We start from the raw sequence: 22,092 nt of genomic DNA, 5'->3' as shown, positions 1-22,092 counted from the left end.
CTAGGGGGGGATCTGGTGACTGAACAATCAACCACGATCCAAGCTGCCCTGTTAAGGTGCTGTCGGAACGGAAATAAAATTTGACCTTATTTTATGTGCTTAGCTACTCAACAAAATATATTTGTAAACATAACTCGATCTTCTCACGTTTGGTCTTGGTGGTTTATTTCCAAAGTAGTCTCTTTATAATTTTGTTTTGAATAGACCTTCTTTTATTACTCGTAGTTGTTGTAGCCAGGCAATGCCTTCTGTGCTCTCCTGCTGTTTCTGCCTCCTCCACTATTTCTCAGAAAAATAAAAAATGGCTTTGCGATGTTGAGGGGAATACGTACACCCCCTTCCATTTAAGCTGAATGCTGGCTATGGTCTATGTTCTTGGAGCTACTGGCTCTAAAAGCCCTTGTACTTGCTTTTGCCATCCTGTAATAAGGCAATGGACAAGTTTTCATGTTGACTTTAAGGCCTTTCCTCTCACATCATGCAGATACCTTAACATTACAGTCTTTGCACAATCAATGCGGCAAACCTAATGCACAAGTGAAATGCAGTCTACAGTTAATGCCCAGTGGGAGATAGACATTTTCTTTGATTGCCCATTTGTAAGATTGAACAAGTGGGCAGGCAGAGTGATAACACGGCCCCATCCCTAGACATGTGGCCCGAGAGCAGGAAGGATCATAGAATCTTTCTTGAGCCACTGACATCAAGTCTCTATTTTGAAGAGAAATGCTCTGATGGTTTCAGCACATAATGCTATTAGATACAGCCTCTTGGGGGGCCTACTAGGAAAACTCCTGAGTGAGTTAAGTATAGTTTTTTCCCTTAGCAATGTCAGAACACATCCAACGTAGCTAATGTTAAATTATTTCTGCAATTCATTCTTACATTCTGGAAAAGAATAAACTATGTGGATAATACCTCCCAATTCCAGCATCATCCTATCTGGGTAATGAGCACGTGAATTTGTATTTGCGGATTCCCCCAACCTCATTGTCAGTGGCCAGGCGTAACAAAAGTGAAAGGCCGGAATCAAGTCCAGAGCAAGGACAGATCTGAAGAAGAGGAAAACGTTCCTTTCGTGCCCCTGCCCACCTGAGTCCTCAGAGTGGCCGCTGAGTCCCCAGCACGGAAAGAGCTCAGACACGCCTGCAGATTCCCGGTACTAAAGTATTATATAGTCGGTTTCTTAAAAGAATCTGATCGCCAGCGAGTAGGTCTGCTGGAATTGCACCTTCTTGTATCCAAATACCAATACGATCTCCGTCCGATGGTTCCTGGTACATTAAACATGTTCTCCAGGCTACAGGTCATGTGCATCGTTTACTAGATTACACCCAGCAGTCGGCTTCACGATTTGAAGAGTCGAAAGTAATAGCTAATATTGCGTGACCACCACATTTTATGAAAATGAGACCTTTGAAAATCACATCCTCCTGACAACCCAACTGGGTAAACTGAAGACGGGGCCTGATTAGAACATTAGCGGAAAGTCCATTGCTGAACAACCTTGTCGCGGTCTTTTAAAAAAAAAAAAAATTTTTTTTAATGTTTATTTGTTCTTGAGACAGAGAGAGACAGAGCATGAATGGGGGAGGAGCAGAGAGAGAGGGAGACACAGAATCCGAAGCAGGGTCCAGGCTCGGAGCTGTCAGCACAGAGCCCGACGCAGGGCTCGAACTCACAAACGGCGAGATCACGACCTGAGCTGAAGTCAAACGCTTAACTGACTGAGTTACCCAGGCGCCCCCTTCTTAGCCCTTTTTAGGCACACAGTTCAGTCAAGTACATTCACGCTGTTGTGCCACTACCCATCTCCAGGATTCCGTCATCCCAGAGGAAGGCTATTTTTAAAAGAGATAATCAAATACTTCTCCAGATGTACCTAATTTTTGAAATTAAATGCAAAGATGGTAAATGGAACGGCATAATCAGACTAAACCGAGGTAATTGAATAGCCTTACCAATTTGTGAATGAACACAGGATGAGCAAAGGGCTTTTAATCTGCTTTTGCTACGGCGTGCAAAGAGGAAATCGTTGGCCGAGGTGTAGAAATCACATTGGAATCGCCTCTGTGTAGTTCCTTAGAGAGTCTGCTCTCGAACCACCTGCTTCGATCCCCCTTTTACTGAAGACAATGCCTCTGGTCACACTCGTGATGAGAAGATGTAATCCTGACTCGGGACTCAAAACAGCAGTGCTCTCGGGTTCTGTGCCCAGCCTCAAAAATCGCGGGGAAAACGTGTTACGACACACAGCCTCCAGAAGCAGGTCGACTGGAGCACTGCTAGAGAATTCGGGTAGTCCCTCGTGAACAGGTTCCCCACTCCGGCCTCAGAGAGATGCCAGGGGAGGCCTGTTCGAAACGTTTCCACCATTCCAGCGGCTAATTTCTACGGAGTCCTTCCACAAAGCTATTAATCCTGGTGTTTGGGTTTGTGTCTCTGTTGTACCCGTGACCCTCCACCAGGCAAAGTTAATGCTTTTCCAAGGGCTATGGGTGAGAGGAAAATCCTGGTTCTGAGCCGAAGGAATTTCCATCTAAATGCAAATCAAGACAAGCCCGCCTAGAAGGCGCGAGTACATCTGGTCACGTTCCACCACCAGAATGCACTTTCATCCAAAGGGGCAAAGAGAATCATTTTCCGAACCCCTGCTTCACCACTCCAGACTTAGCTTTATCTGTGCCCCGGATGCCTCTATTTGATGTCCCAAAAGAATCAAAAGGAGTATGGCCCAAATGGAACTTGCCTTTCTTCCCCAGATCTCCTTCCTCCTCTTAATTTAAGGACCCCGCCATCCAGCCCCTCTTGCCAGAAAGTGGAGAGTCACCCTCGAGCCCTCCTCCCGCATGCCACGTATCTGGGGTCTCCCCCAGACCAGTCGATTTTTTAAAAATACATACTTTTTTAATGTTTGTTTATTTTTGAGAGAGAAAGAGACAGAGCATGAGCGGGGGAGGGGCAGAGAGGGAGGGAAACACGGAATCCGAAGCGGGCTCTGGGCTCCGAGCTGTCAGCACAGAGCCCGACGTGGGGCTCGAATCCACGAACCGTGAGACCATGACCGGAGCCGAAGTGCGGCGCTTGACCCGCCGAGCCCCTCGGACACCCCCTCCCCGCCGGCCGGTTTTCTCTCTTTATGCTTTCATACTTCACCCCTTCCTCTAAATCTCCACTCCTGTGGCCTGGAGTCAGCCCTCCGTTGTATCTTGCTGGACCACTGTGGTTCTTTTTACTGGGCTGCCTTCTTAGTCTACCCCAGGCTTCCTCCGGCTTCTAGCCTGTCAGCTGGAGTAATCCTTCTATTAAAATGCAAGCTGACCAACTCACTCCTCTAAACCCCTGCCAGGGTAGGCAAGGAAGACTTTACGATGCCCATCTGTGCTGCTGACGTCGCGTTCACATCCTCTCCTTACTCAAGGAGACTAAGGGGATGAATAAGGGCCCTTCCCCTTTAATTTACATTAACCCCAAATCTCCTCAACCCAGTTCCACAGCAGGCTGTGTAACGTTGTTAACGCTCTGGGGGTAAGGAGAATACGGATCCCCCAGTCCTAACTCCATAGGATCACCTGCCAGTTTGCCAACTTTATGGCCAACCCGATTGCTGGGCGTCTGGCGGGCGGGACTGATGATCGCCTTCCCTTGCACTCTCCCGGGGGGCCAGTGCTGTGCCTTCAGTGGGGGCAGGGCTCTACGGCTGGCCCCTTGCCTCTCTGGGGACAAGTCCCATCCTGGCACTCTGCATGGGATGTCCTATTAATTAATGAGACGCAGTAAAGGGAGGCTGTGTCTGGCACAGATGAGTCAGGGGCTGGCAAATGTTTCTTTTCTTTTTTTCCTGAAAAAGGCCAGATAATAACTACATTAGGTTTTGCAGGCCATGCGGTCTTCGTTGGCCGTACCCCCCTCTCGGTGGCAGCACGAAAGCAGCCACCGCCGATGCGTGAATGAGTGGGCGTGGCTGCGTATTAATAAAACTTTAATTATAGAAAGAGACGACGGGCCAGATTTGGCTCCTGGGCCGTGGCGGGGGCCCCTTGCATCAGGCACATGAGCTAAGGATGCCGAGTCGGTGTGCGACGGGTGGGCCGAGAAGCCCGGGCTTCTCTAGAGGCTGTATGAAATCACGCTGAGGGCGTGGGCTTTGGAGCCCAGCTGCTCCGGTTCAAAACCTGACTTCAGTGCTAGCGACAGAGCTTCGAGAAGCTCACACAGATGCTCTCCTTTGATCCTCACATAAAGCCTGTCTCTTCACAGGACAGAGGAGTGGGTGGGCAGGGTGGAAGTTTCCGGAACCTGTACCTCCTTCCATCAGCACATTAACACGCTCAGGCCATGCCCATCTTTGAGAAGAAATGCCCTCGGGCTCCCGCCAGCCCCGGCCCTCCCTCGTGGCTCCTCTCCACTCTGAACTTTGCGACAAAGCTGCCTTCTCCATCTACCCTCCCCGAGCGGTCCCTGCAGGCTGGCTTCTGCCCTGAGCTTATACAGAGCCGCGATCAAGATGGTCTCTTCCATGAGACACACGTTTAGTCGAGGCCTGTTGCATCGTTAGGCGACATGCTTGGAAAAGCCAGCCCAGGGGAAGGAAAAAGCTAATTGCAACGTATTCCACCCCCCAGCAGAGGTGCTGTCTGTCAGTTCCCCGTGAGAAACTCCAGGGAACAACCCAACCCCACATGACACCGATATTTTAACCATTGCCTCGCCCAGGGTTGTTCCACTCGGGTGGAGAAGTTCAAGACGAAGCCTACAGCAGCCCCGATCGTGATGGCAGATTTCACCAACAGAAGACCGGCTCTGTCAGCCAAGACAGCAAAAGAAGTCACCATGAGAAATTGATGTTTGTATCCCGGTAATCACAACAATGCAGAGTGCACATCCCCCATGGTAGGCTGTGGCCCGTGAGTGAAGAGGCGGGGGCACTCCTCGGCCACACTGGCCCCGGGTTCCGGCTCCTGGGGACCTGCTCTTCCCGAGACTCTCGAGGGAGGAGTGCCCTGTCAGCTGTCCCAGTGCCCGGTATCCTGCCAGGCAAATGACGGGATCTTAGGAAACAAACACCGAACGACTCACTTCCCTCATGGGTCCCCGGGGAGGTGACAGAGGTAGGCCATTGGTCATGTTTAAAAAAAAAAAAAAAAAATCAAGGTAAAAAAGATTCAACATCCTTTCCTGGAGCTCATCTACCCTGGGGAACAGAATCAATCAGAATCTCAGAGACCCAGGCCAGGGCTCAGAAACACAGGCCGGGCTCTCAGTCAAGTATGTCTCTCTTATTTGGGCTCTGCTGCCTTCTGTTCGTCGAGTCACGATTCTACCAGCGCAGGGACACGGGAACGATGCCAATTATAATACCTTTTTTTTGACAGCTGGGAGGGTAGACATTTTCTGCCTCTTCAACACACTGGCAACACTTGTGCAAGCAACAACTCTCGTGATAATCAACGCCGTTACGAATCAGCTCTCTCCGGTGCTCCTACTCCTTGACCCAATACGAATTTTTCCTAAACTATTTTTAAAATATCTAATCTGCTGTGAGTAATGGGCTATGGAACTCTTAGTGTGCCATTTCTAGGCAGATAATTTTAACACCAAGACCTTCTGAGGCTGTAACCTGAAATTTAAAATGGTAGGTGGGAATATAAAAACAAAAGAGTGCGTGTAAAATCTTATCTATTCCTTCACGTCAAGTGATTTGAAATATTTTTAGATTTTTAAAAATTTAACGGTATGTGTGTGTTTTTTTAATGTTATTTGCTTTTGAGAGATGGCGGGGAGGGACAGAGAGACAGGGGGACAGAGGATCTGAAGCAGGCTCTGTGCTGACAGCAGAGAGCACGGTGCGGGGCTTGAACTCACGAATTGTGACATCATAACCTGAGCCGAAGTCGGACACTTAACTGACTGAGCCACCCAAGCGCCCCGATATTTTTAGATTTTTAAAGGGCTTTCCTATCTTTTTTTTTTTTTTTTAATTTTTTTTTCAACGTTTTTTATTTATTTTGGGACAGAGAGAGACAGAGCATGAACGGGGGAGGGGCAGAGAGAGAGGAAGACACAGAATCGGAAACAGGCTCCAGGCTCCGAGCCATCAGCCCAGAGCCCGACGCGGGGCTCGAACTCAAGGACCGCGAGATCGTGACCTGGCTGAAGTCGGACGCTTAACCGACTGCGCCACCCAGGCGCCCCTAAAGGGCTTTCCTATCTTAAAATTTTTGAGATGTTTATTCTTGAGAGAGACAGACTGTGAGTGGGGGAGGGGCAACGAGAGAGGGAGGCACAGAATCCGAAGCAGGCTCCAGGCTCTAAACTAAAAGCTCAGAGCCTGACATGGGGCTCGAACCCACCAACCGTGAGATCATGACCTGAGCCGAAGTGGGAGCCACCCAGGCGCCCCTAAAGTGCTTTCCTATCTTAAAAAGTGAAAAGGTAATTATTCTAAATAACAATCTTGAAAGATTGGTTGGTGATTTCCTTCCAAATAGTCATATGAGGAAAACCAGAGATCTTGGAGACTGATTCAGTGGTTAAGACAGTTTTTAAAAAGAACCCCAAACTTCTGAGTTTATTATCTGATGCTGAATTCATTGAGTTATATTATCTCCCCACATACATGATAAAGTAAGCACTGGTTATCTTTTGATATGTAACAGATCACCCCAAAGCTCAGTGCTTTAAATGCCACTTGATCATGGCGAATAATTCTTTTTATATGCTGCTGAACTCGATTTGCTAGTATCTTGTTGAGAATTTTTGCATCCATATCCATCAGGGATCTTGGCCTGTAGTTCTCTTTTTTTCAATATTTGCAAATCAATCAATGTGATACATCACAATAAAAGAAAAGATAATGAACCATATGATCCTGTCAATCGATGCAGAAAAAGCATTTGACAAAATTCAGCATCCTTTCTTAATAAAAACCCTCGAGAGAGTCGGGATAGAAGGAACATACTTAAACATCATAAAAGCCATTTATGAAAAGCCTACAGCTAATATCATCCTCAGTGGAGAAAAACTGAGAGCTTTCCCCCTGAGATCAGGAGCACGACAGGGATGCCCACTCTCACCGCTGTTGTTTAACACAGTGTTGGAAGTTCTAGCATCAGCAATCAGACAACAAAAGGAAATCAAAGGCATCAAAATTGGCAAAGATGAAGTCAAGCTTTCACTTTTTGCAGATAACATGGTATTATACAAGGAAAACCCGACAGACTCCACCAAAAGTCTGCCAGAACTGATACATGAATTCAGCAAAGCCACAGGATACAAACTCAATGTACAGAAATCAGTTGCATTCTTATACACTAATAATGAAGCAATAGAAAGACAAACAAAGAAACTGATCTCATTCACAATTGCACCAAGAATCATAAAATACCTAGGAATACACCTAACCAAAGATGTAAAATATCTGTGTGCTGAAAACTATAGAAAACTTACGAAGGAAGTTGAAGAAGATACAAAGAAATGGAAAAACATTCTGTGCTCATAGATTGGAAGAATATTGTTAAAAATGTCCATACTACCCAAAGCTATCTACGCGTTCATTGCAATCCCAATCAAAATTGCACCAGCATTCTTCTCAGAGCTAGAACAAAGAATCCTAAAATTTGTATGGAACCACAAAAGACCCTGAATAGCCAAAGTAATATTGAAGAAGAAAACCAAAGCAGGAGGCATCACAATCCCAGACTTTAGCCTCTACTACAAAGCTGTAATCATCAAGACAGTATGGTATTGGCACAAAAAGAGACACATAGACCAATGGAATAGAGACTCCAGAATTGGACCCACAGATGTATGGCCAACTAATCTTTGACAAAGCAGGAAAGAATATCCAATGGAAAAAAGACAGTCTCTTTAACAAATGAGAGCTTTCCCATTTAACAAATGGTGCTGGGAGAACTGGACAGCAGCATGCAGAAGAATGAAACGAGACCACTTTCTTACACCATTCACAAAAATAAACTCAAAATGGATGAAGGACCTGAATGTGAGACAGGAAACCATCAAAACCCTAGAGGAGAAAGCAGGAAAAAACCTCTCTGACCTCAGCCACAGCAATTTCTTACTCAACACATCTCCAAAGGCAAGGGAATTAAAAGAAAAAATGAACTATTGGGACCTCATCAAGATAAAAAGTTTCTACACTGCAAAGGAAACTATCAACAAAACTAAAAGGCAACCGATGGAATGGGAAAAGATATCTGCCAATGACATATCAGATAAAGGGCTAGTATCCAAAATCTATAAAGAACTCCTGAAACTCCACACCTGAAAAACAAATAATCCATAAAGAATTGGGCAGAAGACATGAATAGACACTTCTCTAAAGAAGACATCCAGATGGCCAACCGGCACATGAAAAGATGCTCAACGTCACTCCTCATCAGGGAAATACAAATCAAAACCACACTGGGATACCACCTCATGCTGGTCAGAGTGTCTAAAATGAACAAATCAGGAGACTATAGATGCTGGTGAGGATGTGGAGAAATGGGAACCCTCTTGCACTGTTGGTGGGAATGCAAACTGGGGCAGCCGCTCTGGAAAACAGTGTGGAGGTTCCTCAAAAGATTAAAAATAGATCTACCCTATGACCCACCAGTAGCACTGCTAGGAATTTACCCAAGGGATACAGGAGTGCTGATGCGTAGGGGCACTTGTACCCCAATGTTTATAGCAGCACTTTCAACAATAGCCCAATTATGGAAAGAGCCTAAATGTCCACCAACTGACGAATGGATAAAGAAGATGTGGTTTATGTATACAATGGAATGCTACTAGGCAATGAGAAAGAATGAAATCTGGCCGTTTGCAGCAATATGGATGGAACTGGAGGGTATTGTGCTAAGTGAAATAAGTCAGGCAGAGAAAGACAGATACCATATTTTTTCACTCTTATGTAGATCCTGAGAAACTTAATAGAAGACCAGGTGGGGAGGGGAAGGGGGGGAAAAGTTAGAGAGGGAGGGAGGCAAACCATAAGAGACTCTTAAATACAGAGAACAAACTGAGGGCTGGTGGGGGGTGGGGGAGAGGGGAAAATGGGTGATGGGCACTGAGAAAGGCACCTGTTGGGATGAGCACTGGGTGTTGTATGGAAACCAATTATATATATATAATATATATAATTTATTGTCATATATACACACATATATATATAAAAGCTCAGTGGTTTAAGACAGCAATATTAATTTATTACCTGCGATGGAGAATTGTGCCCTGCCTCCCAAATTCATATGTTGAAGCCCTTAATCCCCCAGTATGACTGTATTTGGAGATGGGGCCTTTAAAGAAGTTACTAAAGGTAAGTGAGGTAATAGGGTGGGGCCCTAATCCAATAGGACTTGTGTCCTTATAAGAGGAGGAAGAGACAAGAAGAATGTGTGTGTACAGAGGAAAGACCATGTGGGGACACAGCGAGACAGTGGCCATCTGCAGCCAAGGAGGCCTCAGGAGAAACCAAACCTGTCAACACCTTGATCTTGGACTTCCGGCCTTCACAGCTGTGACAATTGAATTTCTGCTAAGCCCCCTAGTCTGTGGCATTTTGTTCTAATAGCGCTAGAAGAATAATACATTATTTCTTATGGTTTCTGTGGGTCAGGAATTCATGAGCAGTTCAGCTGGGTGGTCCTGGATCTGTGACCAGGTCTTTCGGTCCAGTACTGGCTGGGGCTGCAGTCTCATCCAAAGGCTTGACTGCGGCTGGAGGATTCACATCCATGGTGGTTCACTCCCACAGCTGGGAAGCTGGTGCTGGGTGTTGGCTGGGGCCTTAGTGCCTCTCCCCCCTGGGCCTAATAAAACCATTTTCATTCATCCCCCACCAACGAAACCCTTTTCTTCAGTTTAGTTACCAGTTAAATATATCATAAGAAGAAATGTGATAGCCTTTTTTGTCACCTATCAGAATTTTGGGATCGTAAATCAAAGAAATTAAGTCGAGAATAAGTCCATGCTTAGTAGTTGTGAGGTCCTTCTCAGATCCCCCTTGAGAAATGAAGGATTTCCCCCCAGCCATTGGGGATCTGCCAGGCGATGACCCTCAACGATTAGCCAGGACAGCCCTTGGCTGAATAGAGTCGTCTCGTCCGAGGTTAACCCCCTCCCAGGAGAGCTGTCATCTAATGACTGGCTGAGGTAAGTGGAGAAAGGCCTGGCTCCTTCACCCCAACTTGGGACAGCTCTGAGGAGCGTCCCCCTCCCCCTCACTGGTTTTAGCATTCCCCGTGGGTCTGCTGAGGACCTTGTCGAGACTGCACTGCATTTCAGCTTCTCCCTCAGGCCCTTCCGCCTCCTTCCTTTCTCTCCCAAGCATTGATCCTAAAAGTGCTTCCTAATAAACATCCTGCACATTCATTTCTGTCTGGAGTCAGCCTCTCAGGGAACATGAACTGCAGCGGCCACCTTTTTGGGAAATTACTCTCTGAGAAGTCCGCCATCTCAATGAGACTCCTCACATAGAGATAAATGAACCTTCTAGACGCCAGGATGCCGTGTTCAGCTGCAGACGCAGCTGTGGAAACCCAGTGGTAAGACGTGTACGTGGTCGTTCTCACAACTGGCCCACAGCCTCCACCTCTTCCCACGTCTATGCTCTCCACAGTGTGACTTTGTCACTTCTGCCTTGTTCTGTTGGCCAAAGCAAGTGAAAAACCCAGCCCAGCTTCAAGGGCAGAGGAAACAGATTCTGTCTCAGGTAGGGGTCCGTGTACCTGTTCTACACCTAGGCCTCACGAAGACTTGTATACGCTTCCGTGTCTCCTGGAATCATGTCACTGCCATAAGAACAACTTGGGATAGCCTCCTGGGGGAGCAGAGACCACACGGAACAGAGGTGAGACATTCCAGCTGGGGCCACCCTGGCCCTACCAGATGCCAAGTGACCTGGTAAGTGACCGCAGACGTGTAAGCACAGCCAAGACCAGAAGGGTGCCCACGCCAAAGCGAGGACCCACAGAATTGTGAGCCAAATAGACGGTTGCCATCTTACATCGTGGGGAGGTTTGTTATGGCAATAGAAGAGCTGATACAGCACGCGATCGTGTCGGATACAGGAGTCAACCAGGCAAGAGAAGAAGAGACCCCAGGCTGCAGCAGGTGCCTTGGGCTCCTTGTCATTGGCTTAGGAACTGACTCTGCTTCTACGGACTCTGACCCAAGACACAGGTCAAGAGTGAAATTCCTAGAAGAAAAAGAGGGAGAGCACAGGAATAACTGTTGTGGAAAGGGCACCGGAGAAGTACTGAGCCCTCTCGTACCCTCATATCAAGTTGTCAACGCAACGGAAGACGGTTCTCCCACCGGTCCAAGACAAACACCTCCCACCACCCAAGGAATCTCACCCATTTCCTTCATAAGAGCGGAGCCTAATGCTCGCCTTTTCCCTTCTGTCGTTAACCACTTCCCTCCTACTGACACTGTCCCGATTAGTGCTTACATCTATTCCCATTTGTAGGAAGAAACTGTCACCTCCATTCTAACAGCGACAGCCCTCTCTCCTCCCCCTCAAAGTCAGGACTCTTGAGTTATCCTACATGAGAGACTTCTACTTCTTCACCTCTTTGTCATTCAACCCACGTTCAGTGGCTTACACGCTTGACCACAGTATTCTTGCCAGTATCGTTAGTGACCTCAGTCCTTACGTTCTAGGCCAGTCTACTCCATTCGGTGTCACTGGTCACTCCTCCAAATGCATGAAACACATTCCTTTTGCTTCTGTGTTTGCCTACTTTTCTGCCTCATTTCAAGGCAATTCGGAATCCTTTCCCTTTATTTGTTCCTTAAATGTCCATGTTTTTCTGGCTCTCTACTCACCTACCACATGTTTTTGTGGATTATTTCATCTATGATCATGGCGTGAATTACCATTCATATTCTGATGATTCTCAATCTTTAAAAAATTTTTTAAAATGTTTATTTACCTATTTATTTTTTTTGAGAGAGAGAGAGACAAAGCATGAGCAGGCGTGGGGCCGAGAGAGAAGGAGACACAGAATCTGAAGCAGGCTCCAGGCTCTGAGGTGTCAGCACAGAGCCCGACGTGGAGCTCAAACCTACGAACTTTGAGATCATGACCTGAGCCGAAGTCAGACGCTCAACCGACTGAGCCACCCAGGCGCCCCATGATGATTTTCAATCTTAATTTCTAGCTCCAGATGCACACATCCAACTGCCCTTTGGATACCTCCTCTTGAATGTTCCACGGACACCTTATTATACCACCACCCGAACACACAAACGTGTGCCTATACACACGCATGCACCCCACACGTGCATGCACACACACACAGCCTCTCAGCCTGCTCCTCCTCCTCCCCTGTTCCCTACCCCAGCAAGTGCAACTTCCATCCGTTCAGTTTCCTAAGGCAGAACTTCTGGAGGCATCCTTGATTCTACGCCCCGCCCCCCCCCCCCCCCCCAGCTAATCAATCACAGCCTTCTCAATTCTTTCCAATTCAACCTCTTAAATAGCTCCTTACTTCTTAACACTGGTCCACTTCTTTCCACCATCAGCTACCACCAGGCCCAGACGACTGCGCACCATGTCTCATCTGAGCCCCGGTGCGACTCAATTTCAATCTCATTTCCACACCCACCCACCCAGAGCATCCAAAAAGGCAAAGCTGATTATTGCTCTCGTCTGCTGAAAAAAACGTCCGCTTCCTTCCTCTGGGATCGGTTCTTCCACTCACTCAGACTCGACTGGGTGTCTTCTCCCGTAATAACAGCACAGGTTCTATCAAACTCTCGTAACTATTCACCTGTCTGCACCCCCCAGATAGACGACTTTCTCTCCTGTGTTCAACGAGCCATTTCTAGAAGCCCTCCAGTGTACAATGTGCTGTTAATCAAGCAGTGAGTAGAACAAACAGGGCCCTGCCTCACGCGAGCGTCTCACACATTTGTCACCTGTTCCCCCTTCCTGCGCACAGTTTCTGGCACATAGCAGTTGCTTACTAAGTATGTGTCGAATAAATAAACAATAAAAATGAGTGCTACCTAGGGGGCGTCTGGGTGGCTCAGTCCATTCAGCATCCAACTCTTGATTTTGGCTCAGGTCGTGATCTCACGGTTGTGAGATCGAGCCCCACATCGGGCTCTGCGCTGACAGCATGGAGCCTGTTTGGGATTTTCTCTGACCCTCTCTCTCCACTCCACCTCCCTCTCAAGATAAATAAATAAACATTAAAAAAAATGAGTGCTATCTACTAAAGACTAACTAATTGCCTTTATCCCCATTCCAATTTTAGAGTAAGATTCATGGGAACACGTTTTGTAAAATGGATCTTCAGGGTCAGTGTTTACAGAAAGTGCCTTTTTGTTCCAAAGGGCAGAGACAAATTATTTCTAAATATTTTTAGGCTGACAGAGTCATTAAGCGACTCACATTCCTCCAATGAAGATTATGCTGGTAGCCAATTATTGAAATCAGCCGAGCTCTTAAGGAACTTAGCACATAAAGACGATTGACACAGTTCAATGATAAAGAAGCACATTTTACATGAACTTGAAATGACCATCAGCCCTCCTGCTAAGGGGCTGCTCAAAGCAGAACAGACCCAGCAAGCAACGGCTGTGGAGGCCGTGAGCAGGAGCTCCCAGACGCCTCGGGTGACAAAGGTTACAGATGCCATCAGGCCTGTCCCATGTCAGGGAGCCAGTGGGGACTCTGTCTTCCAATTTTGAAATGTATCATTTCACAACATAAGTGGAGAGCCTCTGGCGATCACCCTGATTTTCTGAAGCTCAAACTATATAAACGCTGTAGTCTTGTCTGAATCACTTTTTAAAAAAGAATTAGATGGGGGCGCCTGGGTGGCCTAGCCGGACAAGTGTCTGACTTCAGCTCAGGTCATGATCTCATGGTTCGTGAGCTCGAGCCCCACGTCGGGCTCTGTGCTGACAGCTCGGAGCTTGGAGCCTGCTTCGGATTCTGTGTCTCCCTCTCTCTCTGCCCCTCCCCTGCCACTTATGCTCTGTCTCTCTCTCTCTCTCTCAAAAATAAACATTAAAAAATTGTAGTGAAATATACATAATATAAAATTTACCATCTTAACCATTTTTAAGAGTCCATCTCAATGGTAGTGGTTTTTAAAAAAATTTTTTTTAATGTTTATTTATTTTTGAGACAATGCGAGAGACAGAGTGCAAGCAGGGGAGGTACAGACAGAGGGAGACACAGAATCCGAAGCAGGCTCCAGGCTCCGAGCTGTCAGCCCAGAGCCCGACGCGGGGCTCGAACTCATGAACCATGAGATCATGACCTGAGCTGAAGTCAGACGCTTAACCCACTGAGCCACCCGGGCACCCCAATGGTAGTGGTTTTAAGCGCATTCACACTGTTGTGCGACCAGCACCCCCATCATCTCCAAAACTTTTCATCTTCCCATACTGGAACTCTGTCCCCATGAAACGCTAACTCCCCATTCCTCCCCGCCCAGCCCCTGGCAGTTACTGTTCTATTTTCTGTGTCTATGAATCTGACTACTCTGGGGACCTCATGCGCGTGGAATCACACAGCACTTGTCCTTTTGTGGCTGACTTACTTCACTCAGCATCGTGTCCTCAGGGCTCATCCAGGTTGTGGCAGGTGTCAGGATTGCCTTCCCTTTTAAGGCTAAGATCCCCTTGTACGGGATGACCACATCTTGTCTCTCAGGACGTCTGGACGATTGCTGAAACATCGCTGAAATGTCACACGCGCCATCAGCCACGTGTGGGGAATCGCGGGCCCTGACCGGGGCATGCATCACTGAGCGTGGAAGACAGCTGAAGACACTTCCTCTCTGGCCCCGGAATGACCTGGGAAATCCCAGAAGGACCCCGGCCTGTGGGCCTCAACCATGGGCTTCTTGGCTGTGTGAAGTTTAAACAGCTAAGAACGCCGTTTTCCAGTCACTGTCCCAGGAAAAAAAGACTGGCATTGGCCCAGGAGGGCCCTCTGGATTCTCTCCTACTTAAACTCGGAAAGGCCGGCACAAAACTTCTGCAATCATGATCGCCGCCAGTGACCTAAACGGTTTTTGAGACTTTGGCCTCCCTGCTGGTCACTTCTGTCTTTAGTCCTCCTCCTGCTCCCGGCCCCCACGGGCTCCCCCTGTCCCAGATCTCCTGTGTTAAATGCCCAGGAGACCCTTTCTAGATCGTCTCTCGCTCCCGCCCAAGAACGTGGGGGACCTTCCTCCGAGCGCCATAGCTCTCCGGGGCCAAGCCCTGCAGCCTGCCTCATCTGGACTGTTCCTCTGCTTCCTCGGCTTCCAGTCTCCAGCCCACCTCCTAGTCTGCTGCTAGGTTCTGGACCCTCGGAGAGGGCCCGCGGCCCCGCTCCTTCTCTATGCTGCAGTCGCGCTCATTCCCGCCCAAGTCACGGCGAATTTTCTTCTCTGGAAGGCTCTCCCTCCACCTCCCCGCCTCTCATTTAAACCCTCCCAGTTACACAAGGCTCAGCTCACTGGTGCACTGGAGCCTTCATGGCCCTTATCAGACAACAGTATTTCCCTTCTCCCCTCCTCTAGAGTGGACTATTTGCCTACTCTCCGTCCCCACTCGACCTCCTTTCTGCTTTTACTTAACGGCTTTATCTGAGTGTTCTTCTTTTTTTTTTTTAAGTTTATTTTTTGAGAGAAAGAGAGAGAGAGAGAGAGAGAGAGAGAGAGAGAAAGTGCCGTGGGGGAGAGGCAGAGAGAGAGAGGGAGAATCCCAAGCAGGCGCCACTCTCTCAGCGCAGAGCCCGACGCGGGGCTCGAACTCGCAAACCGTGAGGTCATGACCTGAGCTGAAGTCGGACGCTTAACAGCCTGAGCCACCCAGGCGGCCCTGGTGGAGTGTTCTTCTGTTCCCGGTAAGACTGGAAGCCCGAGAAGGCAGAAATAATACATTGCATTTTATCCCTCGGCACCCGGAACAATACTCTGCTAAGGGTACGCTCGTAAAGTCATCACCGAAAGAGCGAGGAGAACAGTGATGGTATCTTCTCTGCATCACAGACCCACGTTGGTGCCCCAAAGAGAACAACCCCAGTGGTTGGGTTGTGTCCCCCCAAACAGCTACGGAGAAGGCTTCCGCTCTGATGCCCGTGAGCGTGACCCCGTTTGGAAATGAGGTCTTTGCAGGCGTGATGAAGTAAAGACGAGACGGAGCACGGCTGGGCCCTAATCCAGGATGAAGGGCGGCCCTACAAGAAGGGGAAAACGTGGACACATGCAGACACAGGGCCCACAGCCACGTGAAGACCGAGGCAGAGGCTGGTGTGATGCGGCCACAAGCCAAGAAAAGCTGGGGCTCTCGGAAGCCTGAAGAGTCGAGGGAGGATCGTCCCCGCTAGAGACTTCGCAGGGAGCAGGGTCCTGCCCCAACCAGGACTTCAGACCGCCAGCCTCGGGCGCAGTGAGACAAGAGCTTCCTGTTCTTGTAAGCTACCCCCCCCCCCCCCCCCCCCCCGAGTTCATGCGCTTTGTTACAGCGGCCCCAGGGAACGAATCCAGCAACCGAATACGACAGTTCCGTCCACATAGACGGACTCCGGACACGCTTCTCGCACCCTTGCTGGGCCCAGGGGTAACACTGAGTATCGACGTGCCTTCTACGAGCCAGGCAGGGTTGGAGGGCGTCTCCACGCTTGGGGCCACCGTGCTGCTGGTGAGGGCCCGCGTCCCGCCACTAGGCCGGCTTCTCCCGCCGGGGTCCACTAGCCCCCCTCCTCGGGAGGGTGCAGGGGCCCTGGGCTCCCCGCCGAAAGCCTCACCTTTGCCAGCACGCTCCCCAAGCCAAATGCTGCCAACCTTGAAATCTTAATACTCGACAATAAAACTTCAATTCGAAAAGCCTGTTGCTTTGCCTATGGCTTCTCCCTTGGGTTTCCCAATCAGGATAAATTCAAATAAAGCTCTTAAGGGCTGATTTTTGTTCGTTGGTTGGTTTGTTTTTAAAGAAGCTGAGGCAAGAAACACTTTCCGGTCACGCCGCAGACATGACCACTTTCCATTTAATTTCCGTTTGCCCGCTGTGCCCTCAGCGGTTTTTGTTGTTGTTGTCGTTGTTTTTCCTCAGCCTGCGATTTATGATAAAATATACCAGAAAGGTCGGGGGTGCACAGCCTTGACTTCGGCTACGTTCAGCCAGACTCTGCCCTCCCTCCCGACGCCTGGTGGCCCGGCCCATGGACTTACGGTTCTGGAGGAAGCATGGTGCGTGGGCGATGCTGATGGAGGCCCGGCTGTGCTCTGGAAGGAGGACGGGCAGTACCTCTGGCCTGTGTCCGGAGGGGAAGTGGAGGCATAGATGCGATTTTCCAGTCGCTCAGGCTCATGCTTGTAGGATTCGAGAGGAAACGTGTGCTGCTTGGCCGCTTGGGTGGGTGTGGACGGAGAGGAGGAGAGGCCTGAGGCTGAGGAGGAGACCACAAGAGCTGTTAGGAGTTTGGCTGAGACAGAAGAAGGTAAGAGAAGGGCTCTTCCATTTCTAACAGCCCCAAATCTCAAATGGCAAGAATCTGAATTATTAAATTCTGAATGTTGGGGACAAGCTCGTATCAACGTATTTTTTTTTTATTTTTTATTTATTTATTTATTTTTAATTATTTTTTTTTTCCAACATTTATTTATTTTTGGGACAGAGAGAGACAGAGCATGAACGGGGGAGGGGCAGAGAGAGAGGGAGACACAGAATCGGAAACAGGCTCCAGGCTCTGAGCCATCAGCCCAGAGCCTGACGCGGGGCTCGAACTCACGGACCGCGAGATCGTGACCTGGCTGAAGTCGGACGCCCAACCGACTGTGCCACCCAGGCGCCCCATACGTATTTTTTTTTTAATGATTAGTTTTGAGAGACAGAGAGAGAGACAGAGGTGAGCAGGGGAGGGGCAGAGAGAGAGGGAGACACAGACTCCGAAGCAGGCTCCGGGCCTCAAGCTGTCAGCACAGAGCCCCGATGCGGGGCTCGAACCCACGAGTCGAAGTCGGACGCTCAACCGACTGAACCACCCAGGTGCCCCTTTATCAACGTACTCCTCCCCTGCAGAGCATGTGGCCAGAGCACACGGAGTGGAACCAGGGTAGGGAAGTTCATAAAGTAGGCCACAGAGACAAAGGTCGACGTTGCAGAAGGTCACGTGACGACTAAGAACCAGACGAAACGTGCGATGACCGTCAAAATGCGCAACCTAAATCTCGCCACCGTGAGTTTGCGGAGGCGAGAGTTGGCCACGAGGGTGAATGCTGAGGGGACGTGGGAGGAGGGGCAGGCCTGGGAAGGGGCCTCGCAAAGCGACAAAGTGAAAAGTCACACGGATAGGGACGAGCGGGAAGCAGATGCGGAGTGGGGGGGGGGTGGCAAAGAATTGCGGGGAGACCGTCCACTTCAACAGGGTGTGTGCAATCCAGGGGCCTGCCTCGGGCGGGCGGCCATCACTCCCGTCTAGCTGACCGTGCCATAAATCATCGTTGGGGCTATGCGTGTTCCCCAAATAGCTGTGTGGAAGTCTGAACCCCCGGCACTTGTGAATGTGACCTTATTTGGAAAGAGGGTCTTTGCAGATGCCATCAGGTTACAATGAGGTCACGCTCGAGTAGGCTGGGCTCTTAACCCGACGGGACCGGTGTCCTTGTAAGAGGAGAATCCATAGAAATGGACACACACTCAGAGGAGAAGCCAGGTGACGAGAGAGGCAGAGACCGAAGTGATGCATCTCTAGGCCAAGGAACACCAAGCGCCCTCGGCGACCAGAAGCTAAAAGAGGCATCGGAGGACGCTACCCAGGGTCTCAGAGGGAGCACGGCCCTGCTGACACCTTGGCTTTAGTCCAAACGTTAAGCCACGCAAGACAAAGCAAGGATGTCGGGAGACGGAACCCGAGGGTTACCTGCCGTGTCCCGTGTTCCAGACCCCTCTGCTCACACAGAGACACGTGTGCTCCCTTCTCTGCTTCCGTCCTCGCTCCCCGGAGGGGCCTCCCACTCCTCAGGAGTCAGTTCAACCGACCTCCTTTTCCTGACGCCACGGCCTGTGGCTTCTCGCTCCCCCGGACCCAGGAGCACGTCGTATCTGTGCAGCACGTGACCAGGGAACGAGAAGATATTTCACGCTAAAGCCAAGTGTGAAACCGTGTCAGTCTTCTGTCCCCAACAGAAGCCGCCCTTTGTCTGTGGGGCAGGGGCTCTGGGCCACACTGCTGGGTCCCCACAGCAGCCAGCGCCGGCCTGGTGAGGGGAAGGAAGGTTCCTGGAAGAAGCTCGCCCCAGCAGGCAAGGCGGGACAAGAGAGCACGAAGGGCCTAAGGCTCCAGCTCAGCTCGCGTCTTCTCTGCCTCCCCGAGCCCAGAGAGTGTGGGGGGCACGTAGGTCCCTGGTGGGCATTTCGGAAGGAATCTGTCGAAGGAGGAGCGTCGTCTTCTAGGGAGCCGCTCTTCCCGCGAAGCCATCGCGAGTGGGAAGGCCCGCTCCAGGCGGACCCCCGGGAGGCAGGTGACAGCAGGAGACAGAACACTCTAGCACCCACGGGTTTGTGGGTCTCGACGCTTAAGGCACAAAAAGGCCTCCAACAGGACAGCCCCCGACTCTTAAAAACAAAAGCTTTCCCCCAGAGGCCTTGAGAAGCCAGCCTTGCTGTGAGGCGGGGCTGGGGGTGGGGGTGGGGGTGGGGGAGGAAGGGGAGAGAGGATGAAGCACAGGGGATCTGGGGGGTCTCCAGCTGGTGGGGGGCAGGGGGAGACGGGAAGGGTCCGGCAGGCAGGGGGAGAGAGGGGCCGCCTGGCCCAGGTCTTCTCTAGCGTCACGGCGCCGACGCTCCCCGGCGATGCCCGCAGAGGGGCGAGGGACGAGGATGCCAGCCAGGGGGCTCCAGGGGGTGCGCCTGGGTCATCAGAGGGCTCGGCTGGGGAGCAGCGGAGGGGGCTGCTTTGTGGAGCCCCGCCTCCCCGGGCTGGTGGCGCGTCCTTCCCTGGCTCTTCCAGCGAGAGTCCTCAGCTGGCCCGCTAGCCCGGCCCGTCACAGCGTGGCCCAGAACAGGCCAGTTCCCACGGCACCGTCGAGCAGCGAATTCTGTGTTCTGCGCTCCCAATGCTCCCCCGGCCGCTGGACACAGAGGCACCCCCCCCCCCACCCGGTGCTTTCCGACGCCGAGTGCTGGAGACCCAACAGGGGCGCGGAGAGGGACGGGGGGCCACTGGGACTCCAGGCCGGGGCCACCAACCACGTTCTAACAGCCTGTGAGAGGCCCTCCCCCTATAGGGGTCTTGGCTTTCCGCGTCAAGTAGGGACAGGCCCAGTGACGCCCAGCACCCCTCGGTGCCGAAGCACCCGTGTCTGTCCGAACACAGGGCACAATCCAGACCAGCCCCTCCATCTTGCCTGTGACTTTCCTCCCAGATCCGGCTCATACTGGCTCAAACCACACCTACAGAGGAGTGTTCAGAGGCACCGACAAATCATGTACCTCTGTGGAGGCGCTTTGGCAAAACATCTAGCAAAGCTACACATGCACTGCTCCTTGGCCCAGCAGTCTGCTTCTGGGATTTCCTTCCACAGACGTAGGGGCAGAATTGCTAAACGGTGAGCGTGTGGGGTCATTCGTTACAGTGATGCTTTTATTTTTTTATTATTTTTTTAAACGCTTATTTATTTTTGACAGAGAGAGACAGACAGAGCATGAGCAGGGGAGGGGCAGAGAGAGAGGGAGACACAGAATCCGAAACAGGTTCCAGGCTCTGAGCTGTCAGCCCGGAGCCCGACGCGGGGCTCGAACTCACGGACCATGAGATCGTGACCTGAGCCGAAGTCGGACGCTTAACTGACCGCGCCACCCAGGTGCGCCCCATACAGTGGTGCTTTGGAAAGCAGGGACGGGAGGGCCGCCTGGGTGGCTCAGTCCCTTGAGCATCAGACTCTCGATTGCGGCTCAGGTCACGATCCCAGGGTCTTGGGATCAAGCCCCGGGCCAGGATCCACACAGTGTAGACCCTGCTTAAGATTCCCTCTCTCTCCCTCTAAAAATAAATACGTAAACAAACAAAATTACGCAAAAATTAAAAATTAAAATACAATACAATACAACAAAATAAAATAAAGTAAAAGCAGAGATTGGAGACGCAGGTGCTCATGGGCGGGAAGAGGCTAACGCGATGACCGCATATCCACAGGGATGGCCATGGCTCCCCGACGGGGCACGACAAGCTTCCTCATCCTTACCTCGGAGACGCGGCGGCAAGTGAAAAGGCAAACCCCAGAGCCATCCGTAGAGAATGAAACCATTTCTAGTCCCAGAAAAGGGGATGGGAATGTATATATGTATCTGTCCGCGTGTGTGGAGTGTCTGGGGAAGGCTGTGAAAGCCCTGGAGGCGGGAACGGCTGGCAGAAAACACTGTCGTAGTGCACCCTTTGTCATTTTACAACTTTCGTATCACGTGGATGTGCCCTCTATTCAGAAAATTACTTTCTCCAGCCCCGAATCTGCATTTGAGCCAAGAGGCTGGCTAACACCGAATGTAAGCGTCTCCTGCCCCCTGCCCTGATCCCAGCCGCCCCTACCAGCCCTGAGGGGAGGTCTGTGTCCCCACCTACATGAAAGCACTCCAAGGCGGGACTGGGCTCTCTCTCTCTCTCTCTCTCTCTCTCTCTCTCTCTCTCTCTCTCGGTCTGCAAGAAGCTCTCCCATTTACAACATTCTTCAGGGATCAAGCCCAGTCACCATGACGGAAGGGACAGTCATAGCTGGTAGAACTCCTTGTGAGCTCTTTGCATCTAGAATGTTCCTTCCTACGTGTGAATAGTTAAAGAGAACAAGACCGAGCAGCTTGCCACCTAAGAGGGCTCTTGAGAGCACGAATGGCGGCTCCCGCTTCTCCTGTGGCTCGGCCTCTGTGGGCCGTCCCCACGTGAGTCCTGGAAGGGTCCTAAGCCCATGCTGACCGAGGGCAGGAAGGACGGCGAAGACACACAGCCCTAGACACAACCTTGCTGCACTGTCTGCAGTGAGGAGACAATGGGTGGGCTTCCCATCTGGTGGCGGGAACGACTGGTTTCTGGGGGAACGGCGTGATTCTCCGTGCCCCCCAAGACAGCCCCTCTCACCGAAATCT

At 50.6% G+C, this 22,092-nt stretch overlaps 1 protein-coding gene across 8 annotated transcripts in view; it reads right to left on the bottom strand.

Moving 5' to 3' along the window:
* Positions 1-22,092, bottom strand: part of PRKAG2 (protein kinase AMP-activated non-catalytic subunit gamma 2) — a 261,150-nt gene that overhangs the window by 81,051 nt on the left and 158,007 nt on the right. For all 8 annotated transcript variants that reach the window (XM_058723747.1, XM_058723752.1, XM_058723748.1 and 5 more), the window contains one exon: positions 17,187-17,404. In XM_058723747.1, the coding sequence (XP_058579730.1) occupies positions 17,187-17,404 (218 nt within the window). The remainder of the gene's footprint in view (positions 1-17,186; positions 17,405-22,092) is intronic.

The sequence above is a fragment of the Neofelis nebulosa genome, chromosome 4 (assembly GCF_028018385.1).
Source record: "Neofelis nebulosa isolate mNeoNeb1 chromosome 4, mNeoNeb1.pri, whole genome shotgun sequence".
Lineage (NCBI taxonomy): Eukaryota > Metazoa > Chordata > Mammalia > Carnivora > Felidae > Neofelis > Neofelis nebulosa.
This window is presented reverse-complemented; position numbering and strand designations above follow the sequence as displayed.